Source organism: Amblyomma americanum, chromosome 10, assembly GCF_052857255.1.
Source record: "Amblyomma americanum isolate KBUSLIRL-KWMA chromosome 10, ASM5285725v1, whole genome shotgun sequence".
In the NCBI taxonomy this organism is placed as follows: domain Eukaryota; kingdom Metazoa; phylum Arthropoda; class Arachnida; order Ixodida; family Ixodidae; genus Amblyomma; species Amblyomma americanum.
The window spans coordinates 29,777,384-29,791,901 of record NC_135506.1 but is presented as its reverse complement, the minus strand read 5'-3'; the positions used below and the strand labels follow the sequence as shown (position 1 = coordinate 29,791,901).

Here is a 14,518-nt window from a genome sequence, read left to right as displayed (position 1 = left end):
TATAACGGGTAAAAAGGGAGCAAACGATCTTATAGCGCACTTATTCATAAGGGCAGGGTATGTTGCCCAATCTCTGGAGTAGATCTCTTTCAGTAAAAATACGAAATATTTACGGTTGTCAAAGGAAACAGGTTCCGCACTTACAAAAATATCTTTAGACAGCCTATAGACGGGCAATGGACTTCTGTCTGTAAAATCTATAAAATCTCTATCTACAAACCCTAGATAAAATTTTATAGGCATTACAAATCCTATAGACAGTCTATAAACAATCTATAGATTTATGGCCGTACACTTTTATAGACAGTTTATAGACTATGAATAGAGAAATATCTATAGGAAGCCAATAGAGTCTATAAAAGTGTACAGACTGTCTACAGACCATTTTTATAAGGGCGGCTTCGAAACATGCGAAGGTCTTTCAGTTGTCAAGATATTAACGCGATAGCGTTAGGAAGTTCAGCGGAGAAACCGTCATAGTTGTCACTGGCGTGTCGTGAAGATCGGGAGTGCTCGAGAAGGCGGTGACGTCACAGCCACATGACTTCGTGTGGGTAATTGAAAAACACCCCACAATGCTCACACGTATACAGTACAGCGGTGATGACGTTATTTCCCAATTCCTTTTTGGACTACAGGGTCGAGACGTCTTTACACCACTATTTTGTAATGCCTCAGAAAAAGTAGAAATTGAGAGACGCTTAAGCTCCGCCTGAAGAGTGAAACGCGATAGCGTTCCCTTGTGGTCGAGCACCCGCTGATTTAGATGGCACATCAGCATTCAGGGAATGCGCAGACTCCGTAAAACTCGGAAAATACGAGCGCCATCTGCCAGGCTCGCGCCGTGCATGGCGAAGGGGGGTTTCAGTGGGCGCCTACAGGAGGGCGCTACGACTGCACGCCAAGCTCGGAGGAATTGTACTGGAAACGCATGATACTGACTTATTTCCGACATCTGTAATTTACATGCTCATAATTACTCATGTATACCTTAGTACAGATGCCGAAGATACGTTTCTAAACCCGTGCATTCACACACCCACCTTTAATAGCGCTGAAACTCCGACCGGTCGTGGTGGAGTAGAAACGTTCCTGTCTCGTATACCAAATACCGTGGTTCGATTCCCGGCTTGGACGCCGGCTTTTTATTCACGGAGTGAGCGTGCCCTCTGATATTTGCGTTGCCCACGAATATTTCGGCGCATGCGCAGTAGAGGGCTCATTTAGATGGCACATCAGCATTCAGGGAAGGCGCAGACTTAGAAGATACGCGCGCCATCTGCCACGCCAGCGCCGTGCATGGCGAAAGGGGGTCTCAGTGGGCGCGTAAGGAAAAAAATGCCAAGGTAGTCTTCCCTAAAACAGCCACATTAAGTCCGCAAAACTGAACCTTTCCTTTTTTTTCTATTAATCGTGACCTTCGAACGCTGTGAGCTTTACATGACCTTTCGTTTACACCTTGCTCTGTACTAACGTTACTCTGTATTGACGTTACGCTCTTGAGCTTGTTGTTTTCTTCAGTGCTATAGTCATTGCTATCAGGTTAGGCTCTGGCTCGCGGATGCGCTGTGCTCATTAGGATGTGCTTGTGGAGTTAAGCGGCGTGCCACTTGACGCGCCATTTGTCGCGCCATCTACAAGGAGGCTTGAACACTAGTGGCAGGTCTTCGATGCGTACTTACGCACGTTTGCGTATATTTATTTATTTATTTATTTATTTATTTATTTATTTATTTATTTATTTATTTATTTATTTCAAGCACCTACACGTCCCATGAGGCATTATGGTAGGGGGGATATAGCTACATACAATAACACATGCAAAGAAGATATTAGGAAACATGTCATCAAGGTAACAACAGTACTATAAGTAGACTAAAAAAAAACGTAACATAGATCGGCACAGCGCTGCTAAAATGTACGAGGCCTAGAAGAAATACATCAGATCACCACTTCAACAGCATTTTGGAAATAAGGTGCACAAACCACATCATTCGGAAGCTTATTCCAGTCCAGAATTGTGTTAGGGAAAAACGAATACTTAAATACATTAATGCGGCATTGATAACTCTTACTTATTTATTGCAAGTATATTCCCACTGTTAGGTAAGTTTTTTGTTGAGCTCTCGTAAAATGGCTGTTTTGTATTGAGCAGCAGCCTGCTTGAATGCGTCTTAAATGCCACGAAATGAAGCAAATGAAAAATATCGCAAAAGTACGGAATCCTTATGGAAAGTAAATAATGTGCATCACCCACTGCACTTGCAAAAAAGAATCAAATGGCATCCATTAACAAAGAGTTGCTGTCGTCTCAGCTCCCCCAGAAAAAAAAAAAGTCAGGTTAAGTAGCCAATAACGCATTCATTATGATTTTAACAGCCCCCATTAGAATTCTTTCAAAGAACTCCTGGAGGCGCTGTTTGGGACAGGAGTGATTAACGAACCATATACAGTTTTGGTTTTAAAGACACACGCAAGAAATTATATTACGAAACTCTGGATGCGTCCAAGAGAGCTCGAGAATTCTACAGCAATGTAAGTGCTGCACAGCAGCCTGCTGACCACTCAAGTTTACAGTTGTCGCATCGAAGTAATCAATTTAATGAGAAGCGCAGTGTTTGGTATTCATCGAATGATTATAGCTCATTGTGGCTTTCGCAGTTTTCTGCTAGAGACACTGTTCCTCTTTTTCGCTGAAAAAGTTTTATTTCTGAAACATACATGATTGTTGAAACAAATGTGAAAAAGTTAAGGTTTGAAGATATGTGAACGACCACATTTAAGAGTTCTCGGACGCATGCGTTCCGGTTTCCCGCGTATAACACACTATCAACTGTCCTTAACTGTTTCAGAGAAAAATCTATGAAAGTTCCACAGAACTATAGAATCCTAGAATCTGCAGTAGCTTAGCAACGAATTAACACTTTCCACGGCTTAGACCTACGGTTTCTCTGTGCTTTTTTTCCCGTTAGCTCTGTGATCAAGTCCAGCTTTCTGGGGCAAAAACTTTGAAAATTGAAAAATTGTAAGACACATTTATTGAAATATTGAAGGTAGTGGTCTATTATTCTGATATGCAGCAATACCTTTCTTATAAAGTGTTTCCATTATCGCATCGAATAGTTAAGACTGCCATTGGAAATCAATGGGGAACACTTTTCACGAAAGCAAAAACGTGAATAGGAAAAAAATACAGGACCGCCGTACGGTGATCTGCAAATATATTTATTGTTATAGTGAAATCTTACATTATATGAAAAAAAATTGCGTTCATAAACACTTTCTTGCTCAAAAATGTTTTTGTCCAGAATTGCTGGGTATGTACGTATCACATTTTGACGATTTCGATGTATGCATCGCGGCGTCCTGGACTAAACGCGTATAAATAACGCCTCTTGCCGCATAACGCAGGTATGGCACGCCGGTGTTGTAACGAAAAGGTTCTGTAAACGCGGCAGTGTCAATCATCAGGCAAGTATGGCGACATCAGCGTAGCTTTCTACACCTGAAAATAAGTAATCGAGCCTTGTGACTTGCCCACAGCGGCCCAATTTTTTCAGCTTTCGTAGAGATTTGTCCTTTATTGAACAAACATAAAACTCTCGAATTCTTTCTCATTGTGTTCAGTGCAAGTCACTATAGCACACACTGTCAGCATTTTAAATTATTTAACCATATTTTACTTTAATTAACGGAGAGAGTGCGTCTGATGTTCCTGCCAGCTTTATTCTGGCATTTTGGAGATAAGTATAATTTACAAAATTTACGCCCAACACTGGACTGGCCACAGTGGCCTACATATGTTTACATAACTGAAGATAAATACATGATGATGTGCAAAAACATACAGGTACTACGATGTGAAAATTCAATGATGTTGCATACAAGCGAGGCATGAACTAGAAGAATGAATGTAGTTATCTGCTCTAGGGAGATGATACAAGAAAGCTTAAAGCCAGATTCACCAATCTATTAGTACGTAACAACGGACCATTATTGATTAACGTAAAAGGGCTAGCCAGTCATTGCTGCCAATGAGAATCGCACCGTCCAGTAACGGCCCCTAGTTACGTATGAATAGTTTTGTGAATCTCGCTCGGTCCGCTTTGAGAGCATTACTTAACGAGTTGATCACAAAGTAGTACTGATCACTTCAGCTTTCCATTTTGGGTTATTGATTCCAGCTTCGACGGCCATGCTGTAGAACACCGAAGACGTGTCAGAAAGCAGCTGGGGCACGGTATCGAACTCTCGGACACGGCCGTCTTCTAAAACGAGTATCCTGGAAAAAAGTCAATGCGCAGTTCAGAGCATAACAATGGTGGCTGTGGCGGTACAAGCAACAAAGTGAAATGATTCCACTATGATTTTAAAGTTAGACATGTTATGATTTCGACTAACAAGCTTTTGGGAAAATATCTTTTTCTGTGGCGTTGAACTTTGACTTTCTCAATATTTCCTGTGGTCCAAACAGAGGGTACCTGCAATCAGAATATGTAACAATGGTAATGCCAATGCTCTTGATTTATGTGGAGAACTGGAGCATGTCAAATGCGCCATGAGTTTTTGTGTCACGGAATTTCTACTTTGAGTATGAGGCGCCGTTACTTTACGTGGTCCCAAACTCGAGTTGGTATTTAATGCTTTTGGAAGAACAAGGCAAAAGAAAAAAGAAAAAAATACGCTTAAGAAAGGAGGCCACTAAACCTATCGGAGTCCAGGCCGGAGTCTCATTTTGTCCAGTGCTTTCATTACCACGGCTCATTCATGTCGTACACAAACCGGTGGACAGCAAGTCATCGTTGCCAGCTGGATTAACTCTACAGCAGGACGCATGCCTCTTGCAGTGACCTTCATGTACGACTCAGGTTCAAGCCGCTGGTTGGGCGAATTAGCAAACCTCACTTGAGGTTCAGGCCACTGCATCTGTGGACTGCACTGGACGTGCTTTCCTTTTTTAATTTCAATTAAAATTATAAATTTGCATGTTCTTCAATCCGTGCCGCTCTATTTTTGTATAATTATCACCAGCCCAACTCCGTCACCGTGTCTTGTGCCAGCTGTGGCCACACTATCCCCGCAAGCTTCTTAATCTCATTTTGCCCATTTAGTTATTTGCCACCCTGCTACGCTTACCTTCTCTTGGAATCCAGTGCGTTACTCTCAACGACAGCTGGTTATCTTGGCTTCGCATTAGATGCTCTGCCCATCCCCATATCTTCTTGGTTTCGACTAAGATATCAACTCGCGCTTGCTGTTTCACCCACTCTTCTGTCTTCCTGTCTCCCCAATCATTTTATTTAAACAGCTCAGCAAGGTATGAGTGTTACCTTATCATATCTATTTTCATCACTCGTGCTAATTTCGAACAACTAATCTATCAGCCCAATCATCCGAAGCTCAGCGCACGCTCACGAGAGACCGAATCATCGACTAAAAGTGAAAGGTTACAAATTAGTACTGTAGCGCAACCAAGACGAGCACAAGAAAGGGGCACGCAGGACTAGCGCTAAACTTCATCTAACTTTATTCACTGGCAGCGCAGCAAATCCCGCTGTCATGCGGGAAGGTCTATGTGGGCCAAACAGGGCGGTGCATCAATGAAAGGGCAGGTGAGCACGCGCGCTCGCTGAAAGACCTAAGTGGTGCACATCTTCCTCAGCGCTGCGCTGAATGTTTTGAGTGCCCTCGAGCGGCAGAACATTTGCCACAGGCTAGATGCCAGTTCTGCAAAAAGTGTCAACCACGGTTTCATGAGATAAAGATTTTAGGTAAAAGCAAAGATACTAGGGCAAGGGAACTATTGGAGGCATTTCATATAAGAGAAGCGTATATTGTGTTAGCGATACGTCTGTGGATCTATACAAATCAGAGATGGCATATCTTGAATGGTTCCGTTGATAGTGGCGCGTGTGAACTGGTATCTGCACGTGCTCTGGTTTTTCCTCACATTTGCTGCGCTGCCAGTCGATAAAGTTAGATGAAGTTTAGCGCTAGTCCTGTGTGCCCCGTTCTTGTGTTCGTCTTGGTTGCGCTAGAGTTCTAATTTGTTACAACATGCACCATCTAGCCCAACAAAACGTTCTTCTAAAAGTGAAATGGACTTCTTTTTTGCGCATCCCTCTCACCGGTCGTAGTCGAGGACTGTGTGTAGGCGATGCGCAATGGTGAGAAGGGTGCATTGCGCGAAGGCGTTCCGCAGCGCCACCTGGATGAGTTGGTCCGTGTCGCCATCCATCTGCGATGTGGCCTCGTCCAGGAGAAGGATCTTTGTGCCCCGAAGCATGGCACGCGCGAGACACACCAGCTGCCTCTGGCCAACGCTGCGCGAAAATAACAGCGTCACTCACATCGAATCCTTGCAGATATTGCCCGGCGCAAGCTTCCTTAAGCAAGCCGGCAACACAATCCGAAACTATGGCAGGGAAGTGGTTTTTGAAGACAAGTCTGCTAACTTGCAGATGCGCTTCTAATTGAGATGCCTTCAGCACCTTCAGACTCGCGCCACTACAAACAGAGCAGCCACTGCAGATATTGCCCGGCGCAAGCTTCCTTAAGAAAGCCGGCAACACAATCCGAAACTATGGTAGAGAAGTGGTTCTTGAAGACATGTCTTCCGACTTGCAGATGCGCTACTAATGGAGATGCCTTCAGCACCTTCAGACTCGCGCCATTACAAACAGAGCAACTAGTGCAGATTCCGTCAAGACCTTCAGAATCATGCATGTGCATGTACAGGTGGAGGTAAAAAGTACTGATGGACAGTCAAGAACCCTGTTGGTCTCTTAAAGGAACTTTGAAGGGATTTTTGACTGGGATATAATTTATTAATTACCAGTTTATAGAATCGTTCTAACTGCATTATGTATTTATTGCAGAAACGAGCCTCTATCTTTATTTCTAAGAAGTAAATTATACTATAAGGCGAATTAGTTTAATAAACAAATAGCTGCGTAGTAACGAGAGCGGACACATACACACTGCACCCCTCTGTCGAATGATTCTCTATCTTTGGCCACGTCCATTATCTCGCACATTGAAGGTATTAATGATAAGCCTACTCAGTGAACATTTGCGGAGCTTCATGTAGGGCTAAGGGAAGCGTCCCCTACGACACATATCAGTGCAACCACTAATATAACTAAGATTGAGCGTTTGACTCCGCAATGACCCCAGTCCAGCTGTCTTGTGTTCGTCCTTGTCTATTCGCGCTGCTTCTTTTTATTAAGCCCTGCCAAAGGGTATTAATGAGGAACAACCAGGAGTGCTATGCAGCGTTACACTATGCCGCCAACAGTGTGTCCTAGTTTGTGCACCAGGAGCGTGTCTGAATGCTGGCGTATTCCACCTCTAGGCCTTAGAGTCCCTCTCTAATATACTTGCCTCAGGTTATTGCCCCCGTCGGCGGTTAGCAGGAGCAAGCCTCTGGCGTCGTTCGAGACAAGCTTGGCGAGATGGGCGCGCTCCAAGCACTGCCATATCTCCCGGTCTGAGTGCGAGTTCGTCGGGTCCAGATTCATACGCAGTGTTCCCCTCACCAGACTTGGATCCTGGAATTTCACGAAACGATGGAGTAAAGTATGCTGCTCAATTATGCCGCCACTCAGGAAGACACCGAAACGCAGTGGATGCGATCTCGCTTTCAGTAAAAACTACCTACATTATTCATTGCCAGATTAGTTATTGAAAGGAATGCCATTCTAATGAGTTGGAGCTCTGTTGGTCCATCTAGTTTTTATTTTTCTTTATATGCCGTGACTGTCCGAAATTAATCCAAAACCAAGCAGGCATAGCTAATGTTTTACTAGTTTTAGGTTAAACACAGCCGCATATCTGGCTTAATTTCTTCTTTTCCTCAAAAGTATCTTAACTATTGAACCGGGAGACACTAATGAAAGAGGTTCGCGGATTGATATTACTCGCTCCTTTACTCGCTGTAAGACATGCAAAAGTTGGCTTCCCATTCGAGTATCGTAATTAAAACGTAGTTGTTCTGCGGACCGGATTTTAAAGGGTCTCGCGTTGCCAAGTTTGGGGCTGCAGCTGGAACTTTAGAGCAACTTAATTTTATACATTTTTATGCTATAATTTTCTTTATTTTTCGCTTATTTTTTCTTTAATGTTACTTTTACATAATACCAGAATAGTGCGCTTTGCGGTAGGCAATTATCATTTATATGCGTTATATCGTCCCGAAGCCAGGCTACGGAAAACTTACAGGCTACTGGACAACGGAAACGCTGGCGCGGCATCCCAAGAATGAGGTTTAAAAACGTGAATATAATTTTCTCACGCGCATTTAAAACCGGTGGCCCCGTCTAGCTAGCATGGCCAAAGCCGTATTATTTCCCTCCTCTTGAGGAGCTCTAAAAAAAGTGAGATTCAGTGCGGTGAAGTTTTGCGGTAACGGCAAAAAAAAAAGAACGAAACAAGCGTAATTACGTGCATAATAATACGCTGTACAGCACTTCTAATCAGTTACTAGCACTGAAAACGGTATAACTAACGAATACATATAAGCACACATTTAAATCAAGAGGGTGTTGCATTTTGCTCTCAGTTGCGGAAATCGCGCACTTTTCTACACATCGTGCATTTCCCTGCACACAGCTATCAGGTAGAAACGTAGCAAAATATATTTCGTCATGTTTTAGAACCGATACTATCATATCCTAGGCGTTATATAAAAATCAGCGATATATGTGTATATAAAGTGAAAGACAGCTTTCGTTTCCTCAAACACCTTTAAGAAGACACGAGAGCCCAGATTTGGCGTCAGGCATCGTACGTTATGCATCACTTTTTATCTTTGGTAATGAAATTCTCAAGTCAAACTTTGCCGTGACCAGAACTTTGCATCCTCAGTCACCTGGGGTATGACGGTGATGATACTGCGAAGTTTACGAAGCGGCACGCCTGCAATGTCGACGCCGTCGATGAGGATCCGGCCTTCGGATGCTCTGAGCATGCGCAGAAGGGCCAGCACTAGAGACGACTTGCCGGCTCCCGTGCGCCCCACGACTCCGATCTGAAAAGATGAAAGCGAACTACTTAGGAGCACTTTATTTCTTCCCTGGCTACACTGGCCGGAGAGAAGCCAAAGCATACTGGTCATACGTTCATAGGCTGTGGCACAGTAGCAACAACTATACATTTGTTGCGCTTGTAATATTTGTCGGAATATTTTTAATGATAATGACGCTTTAAACGCTAAATACTGCCGCGCAGATTACACATAATCGAGCCTTTACTGTTAAATGTTACACAGCTGGAATTTTAAAGGCAAAAAGTTGACAAGTATAACTTTTCATGGACGAGCGGAGGACCGGATGGAAGCAGAGGTACTAATGTCGCAAAAAAATTTTACACGGCACCAATTTTACTTCACGTTCAATCACAACTTCTCGAATAGGATTACTTCACTCACAGTGAATGTAAAACATTTTTGATGTATGTGGAACAAAAATTACTAAGATTTACTGCGAGGTGAGACCACAAATGACTGCAACAACATCTGGTTGGAGGAATCCTGCGAAGTACCTTCAGATTATCCCCATCATCATAAGCCGAACAACGTTCACAGCAGGGTAAAGACTTCTTCTATATGCCTCCAGTTAACTCTGTCATATGCCAGCTCTGGTCACCTTACACTCACAAACTTCCTAGTCTCATCCGCTTATCTTATTGTTGTTGTTGCCTTGGTGACATTGCACATACCCACGACGAGGGATTGGCCAGGGTTCAGTGGGGAGACCCCATAGAATAGGGTAAACTGGTGTCAAGCTAATGATTGTGCCTTGGGTGAAATTTCAGAGTAATTTAAAAGAAAAGGAAGAAACAAAATATCGGGAGAGAATATTCGTGCATTAAATAATTAAATACATGAAAATATCAAACGATCTTTTAAATATCATTAATAATAATAATAATAATAATAATAATAATAATAATAATAATAATAATAATAATAATAATAATAATAATAATAATAATAATAATAATAATAATAATAATAATAATAATAATAATAATAATAATAATAATAATAATGAAACAATTTGGAATTTGGAAACAATTAGCAAGGAAATCTGCCGGTAGCTGTTATATAATTGTGGAGGTTTTCGCAAACTTGATGCAATGCAAAACCACTGGCGCTCGAGCCGAAAAAGAGGAGGAGGGGAACCGACAAAGTGAGACCCAACTTTGTAATGGGAATTTCTAGGTGTGCTCTCCCCTGATGTGCAAACCTCCGACAAGAGAGTAGGAAATGCTCCAATGTCTCGACTTCACCACAAGCCGCACAAAGGTTTGTGGGACTTTACCCACATCTACATAAGTAAAGATTTAAACGGGGAATCCTGCAGCGCGTGAGTGTCATCGCTACCTTACACTGTCTGGTTTTACACGTACGAGCCTTCCATGGGTACATGAGATGCTGATAGGCAAACATAATGCTTATCTTATTTTCTGGCGCCTCCTGTTACGCTTGTTTCTTCTTTCAATTCATTATATTACCATAACGTACCATCGGTCATGCTGCCTTGGAATTACATTGTCTCCCCATAATTGCTTCTTCTGATATCTTTGAGATATCATAGGTATCTTAATATGTCACCCGCGAATGGCAACCTCCTTGTTCGCAACTATTCGAAGACAAAAAAAAGTCTAGAGCTCACTCTTATTACTTACCTTCTCTCTGGGATTAACCACGAATGTGACGCCACTGAGGACATTGGGCAGCACTCCTGGACGGTAAGAGGCCGAGTAATTCTGAAACTCAACCTTGCCATCAGTAGGCCAGCTGAACAGGGCCTTGTCCACTGCAGCCTTCTGCTCCTCGCTCCAAGTAGACGGAAGATCCTCCTGTGTAAAGAGAATCGCCCGGTTAATTGTTCTTTAGTATATCCCTAAGCGTTCCCTCGTTCTCTGCATTTGAAGAGGTTTTGGTTGAAGCGGTTTTTTCGCTTATTTTTAGCTTTATTAAATATTTTTGACACAACTAATAACCTGCTTATCTTGCTGAATATCTTCTTTCACCTGCCCCACGAAACAAAATAAACAAAGTGGGTGCAGGTCGTCAGTTTCAAAACAAAAATAATGCAAACTGGGAACTTTGAGCAGTATTAATCGGCGGCGACAATGGCACGCTCCAATGCAAAATACGCGGGGTGCGTAGCCCGAACTACCTCTGGAGGTTCTTCGAATTTCAAAGCGAAAGTAAGGTGGGTCCCTGTCAGTGTGTAGCACTTGTTGACTTGGGAAGCGCACCACAAGCTCACAGCACAGACTGGATAACGCGACCGTTAAGTTCGCCGTGGACTGGAGCGTACTAAGATTAAAGCATGTCAACCGATATGCCTGACTTATGCACAGGGAAGTCAGCTAGACGGCTCGCCTGAAGCCACGAAATATAGGAAACCTTCGCTGAGGATGGAGGGTTGACCCTAGACGCTTCAGAGCCGGAGTTGGGTCCTAGGACGAGCACTACTTTGCGAGTACGAGAGTAACCATATCTCTTTCTTGTTATTCTCTGCTTAAGTACTACAAGGTAACATGTAAAAAAAATACAAGTCCAGAAAACGAACAAAATTTTCGCAGCGTTCTAAGTGAAAGTTTAAAATTAGCGACAAGAACAAAAATATTCTCTTGAACACGAACACATTGTAACGTGAACTTTATGGCCCTGTTCTTGCCTGTATTACCAGAGGCGCGAACGAGAGAGACCCTTGTGTGTGTGCTACGCCTCAGTTGTAAGAATGTAGATCAGATGCAGTTTCCTGTTCATATCCTGACGATGTCGACGTGATAACGAAAGCCATAGTGAACCGGTCCTTGTCAGTGTTTGCAGTTCTGACCCTTCCTGATCATGTCCTGACGATTTTGACGTGATAACGCAAGCCACGGTGAACTGGTACTTGTCAGTGTTTGCAGTTCTGACCCCGCGTGCAACGTACCTCCGGCGGCAGCTCTGTGTACTCGACGCAGCGCTCCAGAGAGACGATCATCTGGAGCACGTTGAACAGCATCACGCACAGCGTCATCAGCGCCAGTGGAACCTGCGACCGGGGAAACGGTGTGACTGCCATGGTTATGCTTGAATGTGCAGTCATCTAATTTAAGAAGTAATCTGGAGATAAAGCTTTACAAGTTTCATTCGCTATACCTAAGTGTAGTAAAGCTTTCTTGTTGTTCCCGCTACACCTTTCAGCTGTACAGCCATTCAAATGCATTTTAACGCACACTTACTCATCGTACTTCCCAAATTGATTGATTGATTGATTGATTGATTGATTGATTCATTCATTCATTCATTTATTCATTCATTCAAAATTTGCTTCAGTGTAAGGGGGTGATCACTAATCAGACACTCTCAAAGCCGTCACTGTCACAGATTGTACTGCCAACGTGGTTTACGAGATCCCATTGACGTGCGGCAGAGTTTACGTGGGACAAACAGGAAAATGTTTTAATGAGCGCGCCCGAAAGCACAATGTGACCTTGAATAGTAAGACGGGAGGTAACATTCCTATACACTGTAGCCAATGTAAAGATTGCCGTCGCAAGTTCCGCGAAACAATGTTCCTAGCCAAGACTGAAGGAGAATTCATTGAGGCCTTTCACATTGACCAAAGAAAAGGCAAGTGCGTTAGCACGCCTTCTATTCTTCTTTCTAGAAAGGAACTATCCTTTTTAGATGGTTTCGTCTAGCTTCTTTTCTTATGTTTTTAGTAGTATACTTTTTACTCTGCATTCCCCTATGAAGTTCTTTTTTACTGTTTCCTAGGTGCCTTTTACACGCCGATCTATGTGCCTTTTTAAGTGTTATCTTTAATTCTCGCATCGTGTTGTTCCTTACGTGTTCTCTGCCCATGTTGTCTTACCTCATTTCAACCGTTATCAGTCTTTGGTCACCTTTTGTTACATCCCGCTCTTTGGACTGCATGATGAGCCATGTTACGCCACGTGTTTTCTTTTGCTGAAGCTGTTTGCCTCGGTTAATCATATCGTACACCCTCACACCCCAGCAGCTGTAAAACAGCGTCTGGCTTCTTTTTCCTGTTATTAAAGTTGTAAGTTGCGCTTCTTTCGTCTTCTCCAAGTTATTTATTTATTTCATAAATACTGCCGACTGCCCTTTGGCGGTCAGGGCAGGAGTGCACAGAGGAAAAAAAATTACAAAGTGGTAACAACAAAATAACAGCGACAAAGGGCGATTACAGTACGAGGACAAAATTCAATAAGACCAACGGGAAGCAACAAAAAAAAAGTACAGGCAAATCATCCGACGTCAAACAGTCTAAGTGAACAGAATAAAAACAAGGAAACCGAAATACACTGTGTACTAGACACGCTACTGCGATACATGAGCCGAAACAGCAGACAAGAAGGATTCTGAAGATACCAGGTTGGTGATATCGCTTGGCAGTCGGTTCCATTCGGAAATGGTGCGTGGAAAGAAGGAACAAGAATATGCTTTTGTTCGGCATCGTGGCATCAAGATAGTCCTTTCGTGTTTGTTACGGGTGGGGCGTGTTGTGTTGTATTGCATGTAACTCTGAAAATTCAGTTTTGTTTTATTATGTATGATATTGAACAACATTTTTAGTCGGTGCTGCTTGCGACGGGATTCAAGAGTGGGAAGCCCAGATCTGTTGAGAAAATCAGACACCGAGACCTGCCGACCATAAGCGTGGTAAATAAACCGGAGTGCTGTCCTCTGGACGCCTTCAAGATTTTTTATATCCGTTTTTGTGTGCGGATCCCATACAGCGTCGGCGTATTCGAGCACTGGACGCACAAGTGATGTGTATGCTGTCAGTTTAGTTTTGCTCGTGCAATGCTTTAGGCGGTGCTTTAATAATCGAAGTTTTTTGGACGCTGCTGAGACAATGGACTGGATGTGTACGCCCTGTGTTCGTCTTGTTAGCGCACGCTATACATTTGAACTGTCCAAGCAAGGCCACTTCCTGTTATTAGGGGGCCAGAACTTAAAGACCTTGGGAAACGTTACTGTGCTGGTCACATTATTCCTGTTATTTACCTCTCAGGCACCACCTCCCTTTCCCAGCATTATCGACCTTAAAATTTAAAAAAATAGTTTCTTGCGCCAAGTATGCCATAGAACACGTGGAATAAAACCGGTTCGCTCACCGACGTGGCCGAGCTCAGGGCCAGGCCGAGGCTGCTGGGGTCAGGCCCACCGGGTCCGGCGAAGGTGGTGTTGGCGAGCAGCGTGTACAGGACCACCACGTATCCCGCGGTCGCGGTCAGCGTGCGGGTGAAGCGGTACGCAGCGCCGAAGCTCGAGTAGCCGCGCATCGTGTCGTCCAGGAGGCGGCAGAAGTGCCTCCTGAACCGGTAGGCCACGCCGTACGTCCTCACGCTGCTCAGGGCGTCCACGGTCTCGGCCGTGTGCTGCAGCAGCCGCGACGTGGCCACGCTCTCGTAGTAGCGGGAACTGTGCGACGCTTTCACGGCGAGGCTCTGCACGGTGCGAAAGAGGGGTCCACTCGATCTA

General features: G+C 43.8%; 1 protein-coding gene across 1 annotated transcript in view; it reads right to left on the bottom strand.

The window, feature by feature from the left end:
- Positions 1-3,399: 3,399 nt before the first annotated feature.
- LOC144107935 (ATP-binding cassette sub-family C member 3-like) overlaps positions 3,400-14,518 on the bottom strand; it is a 66,673-nt gene continuing 55,554 nt past the window's right edge. Inside the window, exons 22-28 of the mRNA XM_077641173.1 lie at positions 14,152-14,484; positions 11,955-12,056; positions 10,690-10,863; positions 8,870-9,028; positions 7,384-7,550; positions 6,129-6,323; positions 3,400-4,282 (exon numbers count right to left, since the gene is read on the bottom strand). Of these exons, the coding sequence (XP_077497299.1) occupies positions 4,132-4,282; positions 6,129-6,323; positions 7,384-7,550; positions 8,870-9,028; positions 10,690-10,863; positions 11,955-12,056; positions 14,152-14,484 (1,281 nt within the window). The 3' untranslated portion in view covers positions 3,400-4,131. The remainder of the gene's footprint in view (positions 4,283-6,128; positions 6,324-7,383; positions 7,551-8,869; positions 9,029-10,689; positions 10,864-11,954; positions 12,057-14,151; positions 14,485-14,518) is intronic.